Genomic DNA, 23,385 nt, shown 5'->3' with positions numbered 1-23,385 from the left:
AGTTTGCGATCTAGATTTTTATGTTTAGCGGGCCATGATTTTATTTTGAAAGTCCGGCCGGATATCCGTGTTTACTTTAGCTTCTGGATCGCTGTTGGCTGAAGCTGCTGTACAACCTGTTTGTTGATCGCTCTATGTGGCATATTAACACCCAGAGTCTGTTATAAACCGGGCTGATATCTCAGGGAGGTTTTACTCGCCGTCGCGAGGAGGAGACAAGCCGCTTTTTGACCGCACATACAACAACACAAGGAGTATGTCGCAAGCTTGTATTCGTCGGAATTACTCTGAAGAGGTTTTTCCAATGTAGCTTGTTAGCTAGCCGCGTCGCTTACAGTGTACACACAGCCTTTTTTGTTCTGCTCTTGGACAGCCTCTGCATGACAAATTATCACCAGTACAGAGTACAGGGAAGGCGTTAAAACAGCGGGTGCTTTGTTGAAAAACTCGTCAAGAAGAACCCCCGGTTGTCAACCACATCCCCGGGGCTTAACCCCCGGTCATCGAGCGAATTAATGGCCGGAAATCCGAGGAGGGGCGCCGGTCTCATCGGCTTGATGAAGGACGCGTTTCAGCCTCACCAGCAGCCTCTCCAGCCTCACCAACCCGCAGTGGTCGATAAGAAAATGGTGGAGAAGTGCTGGAAACTCATGGATAAGGTACGGACAGCGTCTTTTGAGCCAGCAGATATTTAACAAACGTGTCACTCATTTTGCCGATTGCTGTCATTTTCCACCTCTGGCTGGTTATTTGTGAATTTACATATTGCGAACAGTCACTTCCCTCTTTTTGGTTTATGGGCAAGTTTATGTCATGATTTATTTACCTCTTATAACCCATTATATACACGCATTCATTGTAACACTGGGATAGGATGAAAAAAGTTTTTCTTTCTAATCCCACAGCATGATATCGAGTATCAGACATCCACATAGAAAGGTATTTAAGATCACATTTTAACACTGACTTGTGGAGCTGTCTATAATAGTCTAGATGAGAAAAAACTAACCTCCACCCCCCCAAATTTGAGTACAATGGTGCTCCTGATCCATTACCTAATTGGGATAATGTGAATTGGGTCACATTAGTGTCCCTGTGAGAACAACCTATTTTCAGTATTGGATCAGAAGAGGTGAGTATGTTGCAAGCAGAAAGGCTCGGTTCAGTTTATTCATCACTGCCACTCTAGCTTATCTTTTGCAGTCGGCTTTGACTGAGATGGAGATAAGAGAGCAAAGCAGGGAGAGATGGCCCAGACAAGACTTCACAAGATAGTCATTCAGGAGGGCTGGAGTAAGAGGAGAGACGTTCCAGATAAGGCAGAATGTGGTATGCGTGTGCTGCCTCAGTTACACTTCCAGAATGTGGTCTTCAGGGCGCTGCCTCCTCCCTTTTTGCTGCGTGAGATGTAAAACCTTTTCCTACCTGAGTCACATGCCTGTGAGATGGGTGATGGCACATTATTAGAGTACACTACCTCGCAGTGGAATTGTATAGTGAGAAAATATATGGCAGTTAAAGTGATGAAGTAAGATGCAGAGGTTATATTGTGCAGTTTTATGTGATGTGTGCCCAGCTTGGTTGTTAAACATCGTTTGAGCTCTTTATATGATGTAAGGATAGACGAGGGTATGACTTGGCAGCTACCACTAGGCCTGTCACTTTATTGTTAGGATGTCAACTAATTGAGGTCATTTCCATCGCTGTTTTATTCTTGTTTTTCACCAGCTCATGTTTGATTGCTGCTCTTTTAATGTTAGGATGACATAACGCTACCCTTCGCCTGTGGTTTGGACAATTAGCACCATTTGACCAACATCGTTTCAGTGACCTTATACCAACAATTGTTGTAAAGATTTGGGACGTTCTGACATTTTCTCCAGTGTCATCAGTTGACCCCAAATCCAGAGCTGTACACGAGGTAGTTTGTCATCTAACAGGCTAACTTTCTATACATTTGAGAAGGATATTTCAGCCCTCGGAGGTTTCAACTTGTTTTATCACAATCATCTTGCAGGTTTTGATTTTCCATCACTTTATACCCACTGTCCAGCATGAGGCCTCAGGCTCTATCGGGGGGAGGGATTTAGTCTGATTTCACGTCACATTATCGCTTTGTTTCATGTTACAAGAGTCCCTGATGTGTCGTGTTGCCTCTCCAGGTGGTGCGTTTGTGCCAGAATCCCAAGGTAGCGTTGAAGAACAGCCCACCTTACATCCTGGACCTGCTGCCGGATACCTTCCAGCACCTGCGCACCATCCTGTCCCGATATGAAGGAAAAATGGAGATCCTCGGGGAAAACGAGTACTTTCGTGTGGTCATTGATAACTTGACCAACAAGACAAAGCAGACCATGAGCCTTTTTAAGGAGGCCAAGGAGAGGATGTACGAGGAGAACTCCCAACCCAGGTATGCTCATGACCTGATGAAATGTTAGTCAAGCTTTTGGTGAAAATAGATTTATTTAATCAGGACACGGCCAGAGAGTAAGGCTGTGAAGCAGGGAGCAGATGGTACAGAGCTAATCACTGTTTATCTTGGCTTCTAATCAATAACATAATCCTTTAAGGTCACGATTGCTTAATTATACCTAATCTGGCTGTGCTGCTGCTTACTCACATGAAACTTAGTTCTCTGTCCTTTTTTTTTTGAAGTTGAGTAATTTCAACTCTAACTTTAAATGGCACGGTTTTATAGTAGAGAAAAGCACGTAGCGTTGGTCGATTTAAAACAAGTGGAAACTGTTGCACATGTCCAGTCTGATTTATTTTAAGAAATAAGCACGCATTCCTCTTTCTAAAAACAAAATTCTGACCAAAGAAGCTTGCTCAATTACTCTGTTTCCACATGTCAAATCAAACCAGAGTCACAAGTAAATTTAATGAAGTTGTTTACATTGTGGTGGCCTCATTTTTTAACACCTATGATTGTATGGTTGGATGCAATCTGTTGATACAGTAAAAGCCTATGTGCTTTGAACACATCATCTAAGTGTTGCAGTACTGCTCTGATATTCAGTTCTGTAGAAAATCATCGATGTTCGTCATGATAAAAAAACAAACTCCTCATCATGTAAAGCAGTGGTGTGAACCGAAGCAAAATGACAGATGTATGATAAAGGTATAATTAAAGTGTCGCAATCACATCTACTTCCTCTCTTTCTCAAAAAGCTATTAGTAAGCGAAAGTTCATCCTTCCTCTGACTCACAGAGTTTTATCAAGCATTTCCTCATAGTTGCTCTGCATCAACAGCTGTTGTCAGTTTGAGCACATGCATCAGTCCCCAGTGGGCTTTACTAAGAAAGGCCTTGTTAAAGGAGCCATCAAGGTAACATACAGAGCTTTTTCCCATCAGGTGGTGTTTTTACAGTGCTGAAGGAAAGTTTTCACCCTTTTTTTCTTCCATTTTTTTTTTCATATGTAGCTATTTTCTCCAGACTTGTCACAGCGGGTGACTCACATCATCTTAAAACTTGCCAGGTCATACGCAGTTCGGAAAGTTGTTTCCATCAGTCCTCCTAATGTGCATCAAGTCCTCTTCAAAACAGACAAAAACCCTCAAGTGAGCGTATTAACATCTTTGAATGCTAATCAGAGATGACTCGAAACCTGATTACAGATTACAGGAAGGCTGCAGCACTTGCAGTGGCTTCATAAATTGGTACATGCCACAGATTGTCAGCTGGACTGAGGTCTGGGCTTTGACCGGCCCATTCAACACATTCACATACTGTGCTTCAGCAGTATGCCTCGGGTCATTGTCCTGCTGGAAGGTGAACCTCCTTCCCAGACACAAATCTGGTCCAGAGCTTCTAAAACAACATTTCTACTGTATAATATTGTAGATATTAATATATAAGTTTTGATCCACAAAGAATAGTCACCCAAATGACTTTGAGAGCATGAGAGAGTTTATTAGTCATAATTCCTATGAGTGCGTTTGGAGCAAAGCAGTAAAAGAACCTATATATACACATTCCAATAAGATGACAATAAAACATGCCAACAAGAAAACACAGGAGTGACTCAGCTGGGTTCTGGCGTCAAACTCAGTAAATCACCTCTGGAGGGACCTGATAACTGCTGTCCCCTGAGGCTTTCCAGCAGAACCTGGTTTGAATGTTTCTGCCAAGAAGAATGAGACAGCCCTCCAAGGGAAAAGGTTGGCTCAATGCAGCATGGCTTGATGATCTGACGTGTTTTTGATGCATTTTTTTACAAAAGGTCTCCGTTTATTTCACCTTTGTTCTGCATTCAGCCTGTTGTTTAGTTCAAGAACTGGTACACAGCGTGATATAGAGACATATATCATGCTGTTTGGGACGAATGTCTGCATTCTTCAACAGTCCGAGTAATGTACATGCTCCGCTTCCAAGGAGTAATCACTCCATCCATCTGAATGTATCAACTTTTGAATAAGTTACTTCCTCTTTTTAAGTTGAACTGAGACTGTGGTAGAGTCCGACAGTCTTTCTGACTTTGGTCCGACGACATGCTTTAACTGACATTTAAATGTCACCATTTGTTTCTTTCGTTTCCTCTCTTCATGTCCTCTGACTCAGGCGTAACCTCACAAAGCTGTCTCTGATCTTCAGTCACATGCTGGCAGAGCTAAAAGCCATCTTCCCCAACGGCCTGTTTCAGGGCGACAACTTCAGGATCACCAAAGCTGATGCGGCTGAATTTTGGAGAAGGTCGTTTGGAGATAAGTGAGTTTCTACTGTGGAACGTTAAAATCTGTTGGTCTACAGTTGCAGGAAATGTGTATTGGTTTGGGCATAAAGGTGAAGCTAAAGTCTTGATTATAAAATTTGTGGTTTAAATTTTTTCATTCACACTACTTTCACATATTTAAACCACAGTGAATAGTTGGTACAAAAAGCTCCTCCCCCCGCAGGACTATAGTGCCATGGAGGACATTTCGTCAGGCTCTCCACGAGTTTCACCCCATCAGTTCAGGTCTGGAGGCCATGGCGCTCAAATCCACCATCGATCTCACCTGCAACGACTACATCTCTGTCTTTGAGTTCGACATCTTCACCAGGCTCTTCCAGGTAATCCGTCTGAGCATGTAACAATCAGGAGGTTCATGAAGTAAATTGGTGTTGGAAGTCCATTTCATGCTTTCAGTTATCAATAAGCTCAGATATTGAAAGTTTTGCAGTATTGAGGAGAGTTTTTCCTAAATTGATCTGTGTTGCCAATTATCTGAGACCTTTTAAGACTCATTTTATTGATTGGAACCATCACATGGTCAAAGGTTACATGGACACTTGACATTTCAAGTCAAACGGCTTGACCTCCACCCCTTCAGTTTTTACTTCAGTCCTCAAGAAGGATTTAATTTCTTGTTTTTATTGTTTTAAGAAGGTTGTTCCTGTCTGTAACATGAACACTTTGCATGTATGTCTGTGTGTTGTGTAGCCATGGTCGTCTCTTTTAAGGAACTGGAACAGTCTTGCAGTCACACACCCTGGTTATATGGCCTTCTTAACCTACGACGAGGTCAAAGCTCGGCTGCAAAGGTTCATCCACAAACCTGGCAGGTAAGAATCCAACAGGGATGTGTTTAGACATGCAGCTGCATTACACAAATGATTATCTGTAAGTATCTGTTGGTTGAGATCGTTGTCCTTCTCCCAGCTACATCTTCAGGCTGAGCTGCACTCGGCTGGGACAGTGGGCCATTGGCTACGTGACGGCAGATGGAAACATCCTGCAGACCATCCCCCATAACAAACCACTTTTCCAAGCCCTAATTGACGGATATAGAGAGGGATTGTAAGTTTGATTTGATTTCTACTATAAGCAAAGCCACTCCATTGATGTGCAGCTCTCCTGCCAGTCAGCCGTACGCTCTCAGTGAGATGTCCTCCATCCCAGGAGGTTCATACAGTGCTTACAGTTTACAGAACAATTTTGTGGGTGTGTTCCTAACAATTAACTGAAAAGAAAAAAAATAATCTTTAAGGAAACATAGATACTTGCTTTATTAGGAGATTCTGAACACTTGCACTTCCTTTAAAACTCTAATGTTTTTGAAGGATGCAAAAAAGGAAACGTTACCAAATTCTTTAGGTCTGTGGGATAATTATGTCCTGCTGAGTATTTCGCAACATTGCATTGAAACTTGGTGCACAGTTTCCCCCCTCAAACACCACACTGAGACTGTTGATGCTGACACTCCTCAGACTGATCTGCAGACTTCCGCAGAAATGAATTTCTCATCTGTAAAGAAACGGACAGTGTTATTCTTTCTGATATGTAGCTTCTAATTAATCATAAGAAGGAAGAACATCACTAGAATGGGTCTTTTTACCCATTATGACTTAAGGTTTGATTTAAAACACCTTTCTAAAACCTGAGTCTTCTGGAAACCTTAGACCTATCCAATAAAGCCTTCTATGTCTCTTCCTCCTGTGAAATACGAAATATGAAATGACAACCTTTTAAAGATGTTAAACCTTCAGCTTTTATTGTGAATTGACTTTGCCCTCGTATTTTTCTCACTGTTTTGAATAGTTTTTGTCTTAAAAATGTCACCAGGGTTAAACTTATCTACTGTTTGGCTGGTTCATTCTTGTTCTGTGGCTGCTCTCAGATGTGAATTCTCTTGTTGGTTTTACCTGATGTAGAACAAGGGGTTCAGCAGATGGGATTTAATATAGTAAGAATGCTTACATTAACTGATATGAACATCAGCATTTGTTGTTGAGAACAAATTTCAGGAAAAAAAAGCCCTGATTAAGTTGTTGGTGGAAGAGGCCCTTTAAAGGGGAAGTTCTTTCTTTTTTATTTTTTATACCTGGACCTTATTTCTGGCATAAAATACGTTCATCTACTCATCAGCTCTGAACTAACAGAGCAATAGTACGCGTTCATTCATTCATTCGGCTTAAAGTGTTGGTGAAATAAAGACAGATAATGCCTTATTTAGAGGCTGTATTGTCTATGCCCCGTTCTCTCCCGTTAAATGGATATACGCGGATCTCGAGTGATCTAAATATCATCCGAAGGACGCCAACTTTCACCAAACTGTTCTTGGTGAGTAGATGAACGTGTTTCATGCCAGAAATAAGGTCTAGGTTTAAAAATTGAAACCTTCCCCTTTAATACATTTGACTGAATTTCCCTGTTGGACTTAAAGTGCAAAACGACACAAGCCTAGAAAATATGCCTGTCTAAAAATAGATAAATAAGGTCCAGGTTTAAAAAAAACAACTTCCTCTTTAATTCTAAACACAAAGTCAGAATCGCGGTTGTTCAAAGTAAAAAAAATAAACAAATTCTGACCTGTGTGTGGTGGTTCTCCAGTTATCTTTTCCCAGATGGCCGCGCACAAAACCCAGACCTGACAGGGTTGTGCGAACCTTCTCCTCAAGACCACATCAAAGTCACTCAGGTTTGTTTGTTTCTCAGAGCCCCTCCTGTGCCTCAGCTGAGGTGTTTTAGCACAAATCCAGCTTCGCTGCACGGTAAACCTTCGACACATTCGAACCTTTTGAGTACATTTAGTTCTTCAGATGATAACGAATGAACAAAAGTATTGAATGACATAACCTGCAAGTGTTCTCCTCCTTCTGCATCTGTAGGAGCAGTATGAGCTTTACTGTGAGATGGGCTCCACCTTCCAGCTTTGTAAGATCTGCGCAGAGAACGACAAGGACGTGAAGATCGAGCCCTGCAGACACCTGATGTGCACCTCCTGTCTGACTGCCTGGCAGGTGATGCCACTGGCTGCACTTTAAACCTCAGAATGCTCATTTCTAACCAAAGGAGAAGTCTTTCTTTTGCTTCCTGATATCACTGTTTAATCAAATACATTTTTTGTGTGTTCATGTTCTAGTGCTTCCCACAGCATTGTTAAGTCACCTTGATTGTACTTGCTTCACTTCTCCAACTCAAAAGCTGAACTAATTCACCTTATTTCCGAATGGCTGCTTTTTCTTTTGTCTCTCATCTGCTGTCAGTGAAACTAAAACACTTCCTGCTCATATTTTTAGTGATAACAGCTTCTCGGTTGCTGGGCGGACAAAGACCACTTGTTGTTGGTGGCTCTTCGTTGAAACTCATTTGAATTTTTTTGCAGAATTTTGCAGTTCATCTGATCAACTTGGCGTGCAAATAGTTCTCGCCACCCTGTAGGTTTGAGTTTCAGACCAACAGAATCAGCCGTTTGTTTATGCATGTTTGGCCATACATATTCTCCTTTTCTTCTGTTTTTTTGTAGATGAAAAGTTAGAAATGTGGAACTACTTGTTTAAAAGATTCCCCCTGTCTCTGTCATTGTAGCGTTAGTCCCTCTGAATTCTCCCTGACTTTAGGGAATTGCTCCCAGCTGTACTCTGCACCATAAAGAGTTCACTCTGCCTGGACAAAATTTAAACTTCCTGTGTGTCTTTACCAGGAATCGGAGGGTCAGGGCTGCCCATTTTGTCGCTGTGAGATTAAAGGCACAGAGCCCATCGTGGTGGACCCTTTCCACCCAAAGGCCAGTGGGGCTTCCTTTGCTGGTTTCCAGGGGTCAAGCAGAGCAGAAGCCACCGGCAACGAGGAGGAAGAGGACGATCGTCTGGAAGACCAAAACTTCGTCATGAGCAGGTTGGCTTGCAGCAAGGTAAGATGATTACATAATTTGGTTACAGCTAAAATATCGCATGTAAATCTTTTTGCAGGTGCTATGCAGAATCTCTAAAAGTATTTGTGGGTGTGCAGGTTGAGCGTCCAGCATCTCCAGTGTCTCAGCTGCCTCCTGTGCCTCCACGGCTGGACCTCCTGCAGCAGAGATCCTCCAGCTCCCATCCTGCTCTGGGTCAGGGAGTCACAGCCAAGGCAAGTGCATGTGTGAGTGCACCTGATAGAAGCAGGGTCTCTGACCCCCTGCTTGTGGGACGGGACTTAAAGGATTGACTCACATTCTTTCCACTGTCTTAAAGCAATACCCTGACCCTCGCAGGTACATTTCTCTGGCTGTGGGATAATCCTTTCTAATAAGATTTCAGTGGACAAAATCCACTATACTCAGTCTGTGTAAACACATCTTAAATTGAAAATATCAAGAATTCTCTGAAGTTAGATACTGGTTTACTGTCCCTCCACCACAGATCAACAAGGAAATGCAGTTCACCAAACCAAAAGAGACTTTTTTTGTTTGTGTAAAAAAACTTACATAATTTGACTGAAGCGACCAAATCTAATCTAAGCATCAGCTGAACTCAAGGAAACATTTTCATATGAAAAGATATTATGGGCTTTGTCCCCCAGGTTTTCCATTACAACAATGCCAGGAACGTATCTGACAGAGTAAATGTGAGCATGTGCCGGAGAAGCTTTAGAGCTTAATCATAAAGAGCAGACACAGTTCACTCATTCATTTCAAATCAGTTCAATTATATCAAAGCTCTGAGCCGCTTCACGTTTGGTGCTGACGTCCTCGGTGATCAGATACACGCACAGCAATATTTTGACTACTGACCTTAATACAGATACAGAGCATAATCTGATTCATCTTTCATGCCCACCATCCAAAGTCTTCACTGTATCCGCATCGCTCAAAATCATGTGATTGACGGGGCGGCCGTGGCTCAGTGGGTCGCCCAATAACCGGAAGGTCTTAATGTGAGACCGCTGCTGTGCTGAGGGGCCGTTATCAGTACAGAAGTGCAGCTGTGTGTGAACATGTGTCCTCACATCTCTGCTGGTTTGTAACTTCCTGCCAGATTGCAGCCACTCACAGAGACAAGCCTCTACCTCCTCCTCCAGCCGTGAGAGAGCTGCCCCCTCCTCCCCCTCCCGAGCGGCCCTCCATGGTCATCCAGGACTCCAGACTCCAGAGGAGACCCCTGCCCTCCACCCCCGACCAGCCTGCCTGGGCTTCCAACTACATGATCCCACGTCCTGCAACAAAGGCTCCCTCGGCCCTGTCCTCCATCCCTCAGAGCAACGGCACCAACGGAGAGGGAAGCAAACCCCACGCAGCGACCAACGCTGTGTACTGCCTGGCTGCGAGGTACGGATCTGCTGATGTGAGGTGTGCCTAACACAAGGAGACCAGAACTCACGAAGAGAACATTTCTATACTTAGAATTTCACTTCTTTTGTAGCAGTAACAACACTTTGACTTATTGCTAATTACCATCCAAAGAGATAATGGGAACAGTCTGCTAGCAAACGGTAGCCGTTGCGTAGGCTGTTAATCAGTCAGTTGATGTTCGTCTTTGATATGTTTGTATATATATATTTCATATTTACTCATTATGTACCTGCTTGTGATGGGGATTTTCTATTTGTTTCTACATCCACTGTGGATCTGTGGCAGTTAAATGAGGCTCGTGCGCGTGTGCAGTTCCACAGAAACACAGATTTGTTGATTTGAGAGTCAGATGTACAGTTTATTCATTTCGTCCCAGTTTTTATCCCCATATTTGAAAAGCATGCTTTGTGATGCCTACATCTGCTCAGGTCGCTGCCACCATCAGTGGTGTCGAGCGGGGAGAAGCCCTCATCGGACTCCGAGGAGAATGAGTACATGAGTCCCACCTCCCTTCCAGTCTCTGGTGCCCCCTGGGTCATAACGGGCTCCTTGGTGCCCCCACCACCAAGCCAGGCAAACAGCCACAGTGACGTCAGGTAACAGGAGAATTATAAAGTATTTTACTCTGACTAAAATGATCGGAAAAGTTAAAAATGTCAGTGGCAGATGTTTAGTTAAAGCTGCGCTGCAGGACGCTTGTCTCCTGTCTGAACAGAGTTTCATGTTTATCTGGAGCAACACAAACATGTCTTGAACAGTAGCCTAATTAGTTGTTTTTTTAATACAATAAAACATCTTTTGATGCCTTGAGCCCTGACAGCACGTTTGAGTTTTACAAACTGATGTGGCGTTTTACTTCTGGTGTCCAGCAGGGGGCTCTATTGCCCCATCTTTTTAGAAAGGAATATCTGAGTCCTTGTTGTGCTGTTCTTCCCCCTCCTAAATAATTTAAAGGAGATGAAGAAGATGCAGATCTTGAGAAGATGAAGGGTGACCACTTTTCTCTTTGATGGAATGATGAAAGTGTGACATGTGGGACCAGAACTCCACTCATCAAAAGAATGAATAGAAAATTCTGCTTCAGCTGAGTGTTGTGAACTTCTCAATGGAACTGAACTTATTGTAGTTCTGAGTGGCAGCTTTGAATTTATTGGCACTTCTAGAAGCAGTTGCAGAGGTGGGAAATAAAGAATAAAAAAAGAAGCAAACTTTGACTTTTTTATTCTTTTACATTGCATGCAAAACAGATTTAAATGCTGAGCTTCGTTTTCAGTACACTCAGTTTGGCTCTGCTTAAATAATTGAGCGTCTTTTTTTTCTCTCTTTTTTTCTTCTTTCTGAAATGGTTTTTCCTTGTCTTTGACCTGGCAGTGAGGTGGGCGACAGCGACTCTGAGGATCCCCAAGTTTACGAGTCCATGTGCAACATCCAGAGTCAGGCGGGGGCTGCTGAGGCAACACAGGCCTCTGACCTCGGTAACGTTACCTGCAGAAGTATTTAAGAAGCATTTAATGTTCGATGGTTAATCTGGAGTCAGCAGAAAGTATCTGTCGGTTACTTTTTCATACAGAAGCACAACAAAGAGATTTTTTTTTGTGAACTAGCGAAAGATGTTTGTTTTTTTTCTTTATCAGTATTCAGAATTCACACCCTGGGAACATGACTGTCAGTGTAAAATGTGCACTTGGTACAGATTTCCCATCCATCCTGTGTACGATTTGTGTCTCCTGTGCCGTCTGCATATGGTCATCATTGTGGGGGTTGTTTTTCAGACCACCCTCAGCATCCAGCTGGGGTTTCCCTGGACAAGAAGGAGGACACCAGCGTGGAGGACGTTTACGAGTACGACTGTCCCCGGTCGGTCGTCACTCCTGCCACCACCAGAAGAACCGTGTCAGAAATCGTTTGTCCCTCGGCAGCTTTCAGCACTCTCAGCGTGGACGGTCCCGTAGAAGCCAGTATGCATCTATGCATTTGAATTATTCTAGAAAAAAGTCCCTTAGACTTTGGGTAAAATGATCCAGATAAATTAAATTTAAAACTCTTTCATTTGATCTTAAACATGTGAATCATTTGAGCTGTGACGTTTATGCCTGAACTCTGCTGATAACACAGTGTTTGTGTAAGGTCGGATTACTGATCTGATTACTCCACTCAGCCAGGTTGGATGGGAAGTATCAGCCCATTTTCAGGTCTCTCCACAGATGTTTTATTTGATTCAGGTTCAGGCTCCAGATCTTTTACAGCTCTCCCTTAGCCCCTCATGTGTTTTCTTAGCAGTGTGTTTTTTGGTCATTATCTTGTTGAAATATGAACCTCTTCTCCAATCTGTGGAAAGGCTTTTCACTCACGTTATTCTTATATTTTATGCTTATCACCTGCTGTCCTCCTCACTCAGCCGTGAATTTGATCAGATGTGTGGATTTTGTTTCTTCTGATCTGGTTATTCCGGTGCATTTTGGGAGTCTGCCAGCAGGCTGTAATGGGCCCATTGGTGAGAGAAGACTTCTGTGTGGTTACTTTGGAGTTCTGCCCCTGTAGCTCTATCACTCCTGTATTCACTCCTGTATTCACTCCTGTATTCACCCCTGTACTTCACACTGTGTTTTCCGCTGGAACTGACTGTCCTCTCACCTGTTCTTCCAGGTATGTTTGCAGCAGGTGTGGAGCCCGAACGTCCCCCCAAACCTCTCCCACGCCGCGCCAACTCCGACCGACGGCCTCGACCGTTCAACCGCGAGTTTCCATTGCCAGAGCTCCCCGGTCCCTCCTCTGGCGTGTCCCCTCTTCTCGCTCCTCCTACTCCTCCCACCGGCCCAGGAAGCATAGCTCTGAACGGGGAGATTGAATGCCTGATGTCTCAGGGCTACTCCATCCAGGACATCCAGAAAGCCCTGATGATCGCCCAGAACAACCTGGAGACGGCCAAGAACATCCTGCGCGAGTTTGTCTCCATCCCCTCCACGGCCCACATCGCCACATAGTCACTCCAGTCCCGCTCGTCCTCTGTCTCGCCTCTGTCTCCACTCTGTGCCATTATCATGGATAGCATTTACCGAGCACTTTCCTGCGGGGCCACAGGGCTTTACTCTGAGGGGTAATGCTGCGTTCATGTCAGATCAAAAGATGAATATCCAAAGTCAATTGTAAGCAAATGCATCAGGTATTATTTGCGTTTCGAAGTGGATTTTTGGTGTGAAAACAGCTTATTTTGATTATGTTGGACTACTCTTAAGACGATGCCAAGTGACTGGCACTGAAGCCTCAAAAATTACTTGTTCTCCCCACATGGATATGAAGGGCTTCTGTCCAGCCAGCAGGAGCGCAGGGATGTTGACGCCCATCAGTCGGTCGGTTCTTCTCATTAAGCTCAATATGATCTGAACGCAGCATACACAGAGAACAGAAGCCTTTAAAGCCAGCTGCCTGTAGCCAAGCTTTGACCCTGCTGCCACTTTTCTGAGTCGTCCTGTGCTGCGGCAGTGACTCCTCTCAGAGTGCACGCTTTCCTTCAGCGAAGTGTTGAAGCTCCGCTGTTCTGCAGAGGGCCTGCAGAACGTGTCCCGCTGCTGGCAGCTCTTCAGTTCGGTGCCTTACGGGCTTCTTTACAAAAATGTGGCGTACAGATTTTGTAGCAGCACAAGTTTGGTCATTTGGTAATTAGTGCAGAACTCTGTGGCGTGTGTGCCAGCGCAGATGAATGTGAACGTTCAGTTGCAGTGCAGTGTGTTGCAGGGCTTCATGTGGTGCTCGTCGCTCGCTCTGTTTTGACGGTAGCTTCACTCCGTTATTCTCCTGGTTAAATGATGGTTCTGTGAATGAAACTTCAATGTTTAAGAACTCTCATAACGTGTTGTGCTGTGTGTAGTACTAACAATAGTTAAATTTCAGCTCTTTTTAACATTCTGTCCTTGGTTTGCTGCCGTAGCCTCAGTTCCATTTGCCTGGCTCGCTTTTATAACTGTGCATGCTGGGATAACCCAGGGATAGCCACGGCACTTTGATCAGACTTTTCTGAGCAGGACTGAAGGAGCTGGTGACACATTCGCACTAAATTGACAGCCAACAATGATGATACTCCCTTCCCCCTGCAACACTGGTTCACACCCAGTGGGACCTCGACATTCACAATCTAGATTCGTAGCACGCGTTAAGAAAAGTCACTTACCCTGTTCCTCACATCAGGACTTTATCCTCAGTGTAGGCTTCTCAGAAAACAGACTCAGACTTTCAGGCACCCCAAGACCCTGAGAAAAGATTGTATCTGTCGCAGATATACATGGAAGTCCTCCTCCAGCTTTCCCAAACTAATCTACCTCACTGGCCCCGAGTCTCCAAGCAGATCAGTGGCAGCAATTCAAACGCTCATCCCAGCAGCCTGGATAGTTTACTCATCTGATGGTTCTGGATGTGTCCCTGAGTTGACTGCCATGATCTCACATCTCTACATGTGCCCCCCCCACCCCCGAATAAAATGGCAACAAAACCGAACACCCCATTCAACTGACCCACCCACAGAGCGTTTCCCAAAAACCGGGTGTGCCAGATGCAACCGCATCAGCAAAGGCACCCAGCAGCAGCCACAGATATTTACAGAGCAGCCCCCAGTTGTCACAAGAAAAACGAGGCCACAACAAAGCTGGTTAAATGTCAGTTTTAAAAAAGAAAGCATACGATCAGAGATGTAGAAGAGTGGAAGTTTGTAACCCCACGAAGCTTCAGCTAAAGAACCAAACTGGTGTCTCAGGGAAGAGAGGGTCATCATGTGGACTCAGGTACTCACTAAACACCAGGTTATGTGTGATGGACAGACGACAATGCAACGCAACACTCCTTTAATCATTTCAGAAACTGCTTTTAATAAGTTATCCTGTCATTTTAACGTCACTTTTGCTTTCCTGAGCTGGTGATGGTTTTTTTCTTTTTACCCTCACCAGTCAGAGGCCTAAAATACAAAGTCTAGTTACTGTTTTTGAACGCAGCATTATATTTGTATCTCTTTCTTGTCCATTATCTGATGTTATGTGTGCCTGTGGATACACCAAGGGATCACCTTCTCTAGATGTTACTGTCCCATCAACGCAGGAGGAAATCCATCTAGTTTAAAAAAAAAAAATTTAAAAAATATTCTTGAAAAAAGTAGTTGCTCATTGCCATCTTTTTTAAATGTTGCAGGTAAAAGTAAAAAGTTGCTCAGATACCAGGTACCAGTGGCTGTAAGTTCTACTAAAGTACTGTAGTAGTAGTTGTTTACCTCTCATTCAGCTGATGTGGGGCATTAGGCTGTGGTCTGTCACACTTTTCATGGACATTTCTTTCTGTCAGATACAGACATGGGTTCACAGTTACAGACTTAATCCCCTTCTAGTTCTGTCATCTGTTCAACATTCCTTCTAAAATGTCCCTGTGAGCACATATCTTAGTTGTTGCATCTGGTGACTTTACCATCTTCTGGTAAAAATGTTATAGCTGCTTCATCAGTGCACGATGACGACAAGGTTAGTCGTTCTCAAATCGTTCGCTCTGCAACAAAACGTCCAAACCGACAGCTGGAGATAAAAAGCTGAACCAAACTGAGCTGCTGTCACCTTTAACTTTACCACACACGAATGTGAAGAGTTGCTGAAGTGTCCTTTTTTAACCGCAGTAGAAAGTTCTTTTTTCCCCCTTAATAAAAGTTCATCCTCAGTATATGTGCCTCCTGTCAGTCACAAGCTGCACCACAGAGTTTTATTAGCACCTTAGTTTTGCTTTTTGCTCAACACCTCAACTAGTTGACTTTTTTTTGGGGGGGGGGGCTCTTGTCGTAGAGACATTTTTTTGTGTCAGTAGCTCGCAGAGCTCACACTAAGTCAGAGTAGGGACAGAATCGTGCCTCCTGTAAATCGTGCAGCTGGAAAGCTGCCGCTCCCCACTTCTGTCCTGCAGCTTAAATTGTCCCAAAGCTAAAGCTTTTCAAATCGGCGGGCTGCTCGTCGTGTTGCCCCGGAACGGAGACAGAATGTGTCGTCAGTCCCTCGGCCTGACCTCGCGGTTTAAACTCTTAACAGGGACTAACTTCTGTGGTGTGTTGGGACACACTTCAGTCCTACTCACGCAGATTCACTGTCAGTCTCACTCTTCCCCTCAGAGTCGCTGGTAAACTCAGCTGATGTGTTGGTTTACATCCACTAACCAATTGTATTAACTAGCCTTTTTTGACAGAAACTTGCCAACTAAAAAGTCATTGCTTTGTTATTGCCTGTGTAGATATGATTTTATTTATTGTCTTTTTAATATCCTCTGCATTCATTGTGCTGCCATGTTTTCACACCTAAGCCATTAAGATTTTTGATTAAACTGTATTTTCTTTAACATTTGATCTGTGTGGTTTGTCTATAATAAATACAAACTTCAATATGAGCAACTAAATGCTCCACAAGGATGTCTAACAGGAAGAGAAGTTGGGGCCCAAAACCAGTTCCTTCAGCCCTTCATTTTGCAGGGATAAAGAAGAAAAGCTGCATCTTTAGACGTAAAACAAGACGAGGCAGTGTGACGACATGGCTTCTGTGACTGAAGATGGGAAAAATGCTGAAGTGTAGAGGAAAGTACGATCTGTTCAGATGCAGCCAAAGTGCATTGGATGGAACGTCACATTTTCAGGTGGACAATGACCCAAATGCTGCAAAAGAAAGCCAGAGGTTTTGGAAGGCAAATGAGTGGAATGGCCTTTAATGGCCAAGTCAATCGCCTGATAAGACTTTTATTTGCTGAGGAGAAAACTAAAGGTTTAAGCAAAACTACAAAAAAAAGGGCTCGAGAAAAAGCATCTCGAAGGGAAAAATGAACATTCTTTAGTGACGTCCAGACTTCTTGTTAATTATAGTTTGGTCATCTGTCTAATTGCAACCCTAAAATCACCAACATCTCTCCCCACAAACCTGAGCGAACAATGTCCAACGAAAATGGAATTACTGTAACCGTTTAACGTCACTGAGCTTCTGTCGTCTTAATCTTTGAGGGCGTCATGTCGTCACCTGCGGACTTCTACACCGACTGAGCGGAGGACTGCTGATTTGTTTTGCAGCTCTGAATTCTTTGCACATCTGAGCTGTTTTTGTGTCCCGCTTCCGTCCGCACTGGGAAACCTGAGCTGCTGCTGGAGTCATTTCCAGCTCGTGCTGACAGCGGTTTGGAGGCTGCACTCCTTCCTGCCTCCTCACTGTGGGACGGTGCAGCGTTAACGCACAGCAGGTTCTCACTCCAACTCCCTCATACTAATGCAAAAATAAGCGAGAGAGAAAAGTGACAGAAGAAACAGCCTTTGTTTAAAGGAAACTTTTATTTGGCATTACTTGTTTTTGCAAAATAAAATGGAAAAAAAATGCAAGCATCAGAGGATCACATGTACACCACTTAATTTACACACATTTAGAAAAAAAGAACATAATGGCAAAGTTCAGTTTCAAACTCAAAAGAAAAAAAAATCTAAACCAGAATGTGGCGGTGCAGACTGATGGATCCAGTCAGAAATGTTATGGCTTGGTGCTGCTTTTCTCAGCCAGAACATCAGCATCACGCTGCCAATGAGGACGGTCTCCTGTGAGGACGTCCTGCACATGGGGGGGGGGACCAAGCCAAAGAAATAAACATCGCTACTATGTAAATGTTGCAAGTCATCGGGGCAATGCAGCGCTCTCAGCAACAGAACAAATCTTCTCACCATAAAATACACAGTGGCCAGTATTCACAACAGTGGCCCTAAAAGGAGCCCCGCAGCATTTTTGCATGTTTCACATTAGCCCAGTTTGCACCACATCCGTTCTAATCACTTTACTGAAACACGAGCTCCTGACCAGCTTTGGAAAACCCAGAGGGTCATTTAAAAGACACTGCTGCTCTGAACACAAGTTTTCTGAGACGTTGGCTGTTTGTCGAGCGACCATCGAACTATAACCCGCTTTATTCTTATGTTTTGATCCAGGTGGTGAGAGGAGTCTGAGGGTGGAAATAACAGCCATGACATCACACGGCCTCCTGGGCCTGTCAAAGGTTGTCATCCTTTTCAAGCAAACTGATACTGAATATGTTCAGTTACCCATCACAGTGATCATTGTGTCTACTTTTCCTGTTCATAAAGGCAAAAACCAAAATCCTGCAGCTTGAGTCAAACATTAAACATGCAAAAATACTGGGACGCCTCTTTGGGCAGCTCCCTCTCAGTGGCAACACAAAGGAAACAGATTCAAGAGAAACAAATTCAGTGTATAATGAGTTGTCAAAAACAGGCACAGCAGATCTCTAACTTTGACCTCGAGCCTCAGGAAGAGTGCGAGGCTTCCTCTAACAGGTCTCCACACTACATGTATTTACAAACAGCACAACGGTTTGACAGCAGTTTGAAGAGAAGGCCGCCAGTGTGTCTCGTTTCAAAGAGAAAATTACTGATGTCATCCTGCAGGTCACGTTCGGTGTCTGATGATAAAACACTGATTCTGGAGGAAGAGACTTTTTTTTTGTCTTTTTGTCTGTTTCTACAAATATTGGTATCAAATCCTGACAAACACACTGTCAAACCTCTCAGGAGTCGCGTTTGGCCTCTGACATCATGTCCTGTCTGAAATCTCACCTGGACCCACAAACACAGATCAACATGAACAGGAGCCAGAGGAAATGAAAATCTGAGTGCCAAAATATCTTAAATAACAAAATATATATAATATATACACTATCATAAAAAAGAAGGATGATGAACATGAGAAACCGTCACACACACACGGAGCAACAGCTGAGAGGTGAACGCAGCTGGAAACAAATGAAGGAACTTAATGATGAGGAAGCAAACATTCGTTCAAAAGAAAATACACATCTGTACAAACACACCTGTTGATGTGTGTGTGTGTGTGTGTGTGTGTGTAATGTGAGTGTATGAATATGGTTGAGTGTTCCTGTGTAAATCTACTGAATACTGCTGAGAACAAAGCATGATTTTGGGGGTGGTGGTACCCTGCAGGTCTCAGATCAGTGGAGCTGATGCACTGACTGCTGGTTTCATGCGACCCGCTGCACGTTGGGGCTTTACTGCGGGGACAGAGCAGAACACAACGTCACCATCACTGCAGCAGTGCAGACGGCAGCCACCCTGCTCACACACCTGCTGCTATGTGAGTAAAAGATAAAAAGCAAGTTCACTTTATTTTCATTTTTACAGTTAAAAGAGCAGTTGAATGAAATTAAATGAAAACTTAATCAACATACTGTTTTACTCTCATGTCAGATTTGTTGAATTGCTAACCAATCTTGGAGAGAAAGAGTGGGCGTGTCCTCTGAGTCAGCAAACAAACTTTAAACCCTGTAGAAAAGTAGCACTATGACTGCCTTGCTGCCTGCTTGAATTCAGACTTGTATTTCCAAATTTTGGCTTGTACATGCAAATTTGATCCATACTTGCAGATTATACCTGTGCATATGGACATGTAGATACGATATGTACTTCTAGATGTTTTCACACATTCAAATATTCAAATGTGGTGATACAATTTACAAAACATGTGCAAAATGTGCTTCTCTTGGCTCCTCAACAAAGGGCTACAGTTGTGCCGTGAGCCTCCACTGTTCTACAGCACTCTGTGTGCCGCTCTCACAGCAGCCCTGGAAGAGCAAAATGTCTCCCTCCTTCACCAAAGAGCATTATTAATAGTCCATGGATCAACAAAAAAAAGAAAATACTGAACATCTTTCCATTTTTGTGCAGTTCTACTGCACATCATTTCATTCAGATTTCTACTAAATACAAGCTGGTGTAGACTCATTTCTAACCAAGAACTTCATAAAAGCCACCCTCTCCAGGGGCTTTCTTCTGGACAAACTTTGGATCGTAGCTCCACGTTTGTCAGTAGTGAACACTGCCGCCTCCGGAGGGCACTGGTGTCCTCAGGCTTTGAGTTCTAACTATCCACTCACCACAACAGTTACCTGGTCATTAGGACCCTTCTTTTCTCCATTGACAGCCTTTAGAAGGACAGCTTCCTCAATCTTTGTGTTGGTCTTCATCTCCACGACAATGTCATCTTTGGTGGTCTTCTCTTTAGTGCTGGTGATACAAAGAAGAGTTGACACATGTGACATTGACAAAAAAATATATATATATACTGCAACAGAACTTATTATGACAAACTACATTCTCATTTCTAAGATTAGTCGGTGTTCTTTGGTCAGATTATGTCACAGATTTTGAATCAGCACTTCAGTTGGGATTTGAGTCACAGTCACAACAATGAAGTAGTTTCTCAATCCATTCGCATGTTGGATAAAATACATCAACTGTGTTTGCATTTATGCTGTAACTTTACTTTTCTTCTTCTTGTTAACAGGTTAAAATGATACAAACACCATGTTTTGCCTCCGTCTTGTTTGAAAATGACATATTTATCAATGCTGCGGCATTTCTGTTCAGGTTGAGTTTGACCAGCATCTATAATAACAAACTGAGGCTAGACTGAAATGTGCAAGTACGAAGAAAAAGGCTTGAACTTGTCTAAAGGCAGCACGCCCTGTTTATCACAGTCATGTAGTATGGTTTCCAGAAGCACTTTTAAAGGATGCTGGGCTTGATTCCAGGATGTTTTTGTCTTTTCTTTACCACCAACCCATTGAAAATCTGAGCAAAATGCTCAAAACAGATGTTTCACCGATGAACCAATACTCAACAACTGTTTGTTAAACATATCTTTAAACATATCTTTACATAAAAAATTCACACTGGAACAAGTGTGATACATACTATCAGGACAAGCTATTTCCTTCATTAACTGTTGGTTTTAGGCTTTTCACCGTCATATTGTTCGGCGATCATCTTTTGCAGAATGAGGAGACAGTACTCACATCTCCTGTTTGCCTGAGCGTCCACAGGGGATCTTTCCCTTCTTATGCAGGAAGTAGAGAACACTGCCGAGGAAGGCCAGCAGCAGCAGACACAGGATGATCACCACTATGATCACCCCGCTGCCCTCAGCTACACAAACACAGAGCAGAGGTACAATCATGTCAGTAGCAAAGCTGAATCAGACCTTGTTCTGACAGCGTAGAGACGAACAGAGAGTATCTGTTTACAGGTTCAGCCTCAACATTAAATAGATCTTATTTACTAGAATATACAGACAGTGCATTCCTTATGATCTTAATGTGACACGTCACAAACTGACATGTGGAGAACTCGGACTGTGGAAACAGATGCATCGGTTGTGCTCTGTGTTCTGAGATCAGTGGATGAGTCCTGGAAAATGGCTGAAAGCATGCATTACATGTGTGCTGGTGTGAGTTCTGACACACTAAAGTGTTTTTGCAGTGGGAGAGTATCTGGGAATCTGCTGCTTTAACTTCAACCACATATTTAATTAGTCTATTGCCATAACCCTACAAACTTTTTAGAAGTTCCCTTTTAACTTTTTTTTAGAAATGAGTAAAACAACAGATGTTCAGTATCAACAACCTGCAGTATTTAAACTTGGCTGCCAAGAGGCTTATTTAACTTTCTTTTCTTCTGTATTAGAAATAATCAGCTGAGTGTGAAATTACAGCAATTCAGCTATCATTTAGGCAGCAGAGGAGGCTGCATGAAAAATGTCATTTATTTTGCTCAGCATCTGTGACCTGTAGCCTTAATAACTGACTTCATCTAAATTCCATCCAGAAGGTAAAACAAAAATGTTATCTTCACTGTCTGCTGGAACAGTTTGGGAAAGAACTCACTGGTGGGAAAAGATGAAAAATTGTTGACTGGTGACTCCAGTATAACTCCAGTATATAACTTCAAAGCCTGGTTGTGGTTTATTGACACTGTTAGGACCTGAACAGATTGAATATTCTGTCATTTATTTTCCAAACATCGATAAAATGATAAGTAATAACTCATCTGAGAGCTTTCTTACGATAAAAACACAACATTCAACCCTGCAAACTGCAACCAATATCACTCCCATCAAGCTGGATGCAAGTGTGTTAGCCTTAGTTCTGTGATTTATTTATACTTAAACCCAAATAAATTGTTATTACTTATGTATCGTGCTCATATTGCCTCAATAAAACCGCTCCACCATCACACTGCTGTAGATGCTCTGAGCCTCTACCTCCCCCTCTGTCCACCTGCAGTTAACTCTATTCCAACTCGCAGGTCAGGGAGGTTTCACATGGTGGAAAACAAAAAAAAAAAAAACACAAAAACAGTGTATTACAGTGTATTTTCCTAAGAACCACCTCTCTTGACATTATGTCACGTGTAAAAAATAATCAACCAATCGAAACCCTACATGGCTGCAATGCAGCTCATGCAGCAGCTGAAACGTGCATCTAACACAGACAAAATGATGGTGTTCTGCACACGCCATGCAGACATGTGATGCCCCCAGTGAGAAGTCATAGGAAAGAAGAGCACAAAGGAAGAACAGGAACGGAGAACAGTGAAACCAGGAATTCCTTTTACTGGACTGTGAACAAGGTGGAAGTGGCCCTGGAGGTAAAACATGAGTGTAAGGTGGACATGACAGCTGAAATACAGATAGAGTCATCACAAAGCAAATGTGAAGAGTTTAAAGAAGTGCAGGAAGCATTATGACCATCAGAGGAGGACGTGGCGTGATGGAGCAGACAAGAAGGATGACAACCAGACAGTTTGTGTGACATGTGGATTACTAAACTACAAGCGTGGGCGTCTCCATCAACAATGAAAAAAAAACCATCCAGATTCTAGACGTGAATCCAGTAGAAGTTCTGAGTGATGAACTTCGGATCCTAGTCATATTAACACATTCACATAAAAATAAAACTGCAACCAGCCCCTCCACCCCCGAATAAAAAATCCAGACACTCATGATCCCTTCTGTGTCTGCAATACAATTTAAATGAAACCTGACAGGAAAGACACTAAATTCTTCCCTAAACTTTGTTGCTGTTTCCACAGCTGATTTACATCTGGGATGCTCTGAAATACCTGGACTGCTGTTTGAATATGCTGACTATAAAAACTGAGACGCACACTTAACTTTATTTTATGGCGCTGAGTGACGATGATGTAATTCATTCTGACAACAGCAGCTTATAAACTCAGTAAACAATTAGAGAGGCAATAAAAAGGATTTCTTGTGCGCACTCGACTCTAGATGTACTTCACAATGTTTCCTTCACTATTGTTTTTTATGAGGGTCCGTGTAGTCCTCAGAGGGCTGTGAAGACTTTTAACAGCATGAGGTGATTGCTCAGATAAAGTCAGAAGTCTGCCCCATAATTAGGCCTCTGCATGATTAACTGCAAATTGTCCTGGTATGTAAAAATCCACCATAAAACAGGATGAGTGTCTGGAAAAGTCAGTTCT

The 23,385-nt window shown here is 43.1% G+C and overlaps 2 protein-coding genes across 5 annotated transcripts in view; one reads left to right on the top strand and one right to left on the bottom strand.

Moving 5' to 3' along the window:
- Positions 1–94: 94 nt before the first annotated feature.
- Positions 95–16,393, top strand: LOC140279219 (E3 ubiquitin-protein ligase CBL-like). Of its 2 annotated transcripts, none has more exons than XM_072374312.1 (15): positions 95–659; positions 2,163–2,410; positions 4,564–4,710; positions 4,899–5,055; positions 5,426–5,547; positions 5,645–5,782; positions 7,316–7,403; positions 7,594–7,725; positions 8,409–8,618; positions 8,717–8,833; positions 9,721–10,010; positions 10,463–10,630; positions 11,406–11,509; positions 11,807–11,992; positions 12,681–16,393. In XM_072374312.1, the coding sequence occupies exons 1-15, from the start codon at positions 516–518 to the stop codon at positions 13,016–13,018; spliced, it is 2,589 nt and encodes an 862-aa protein (XP_072230413.1). In that variant the 5' UTR covers positions 95–515; the 3' UTR covers positions 13,019–16,393. The 2 variants fall into 2 exon arrangements, with proteins under 2 accessions (XP_072230413.1, XP_072230412.1); XM_072374311.1 differs by having other exon boundaries at positions 8,717–8,845.
- A 928-nt stretch (positions 16,394–17,321) lies between these two features.
- mcama (melanoma cell adhesion molecule a) overlaps positions 17,322–23,385 on the bottom strand; it is a 50,572-nt gene continuing 44,508 nt past the window's right edge. Inside the window, exons 14-16 of one of the 3 annotated variants that reach the window (XM_072375297.1) lie at positions 20,901–21,030; positions 19,980–20,109; positions 17,322–19,097 (exon numbers count right to left, since the gene is read on the bottom strand). In XM_072375297.1, the coding sequence (XP_072231398.1) occupies positions 19,095–19,097; positions 19,980–20,109; positions 20,901–21,030 (263 nt within the window). In that variant the 3' untranslated portion in view covers positions 17,322–19,094. Of the gene's footprint in view, positions 19,098–19,967; positions 20,110–20,900; positions 21,031–23,385 lie in introns of those variants that run through there. The other 2 variants (XM_072375298.1, XM_072375296.1) reach the window with 2 other exon arrangements.

This window comes from Leuresthes tenuis, unplaced genomic scaffold (assembly GCF_036924035.1).
Source record: "Leuresthes tenuis unplaced genomic scaffold, fLeuTen1.0.hap1 SCAF_21, whole genome shotgun sequence".
Taxonomy (NCBI): Eukaryota; Metazoa; Chordata; class Actinopteri; order Atheriniformes; family Atherinopsidae; genus Leuresthes; species Leuresthes tenuis.
Note: the sequence above shows the minus strand (reverse complement) of the source record. Positions and strands in the feature narration are given on the sequence as shown.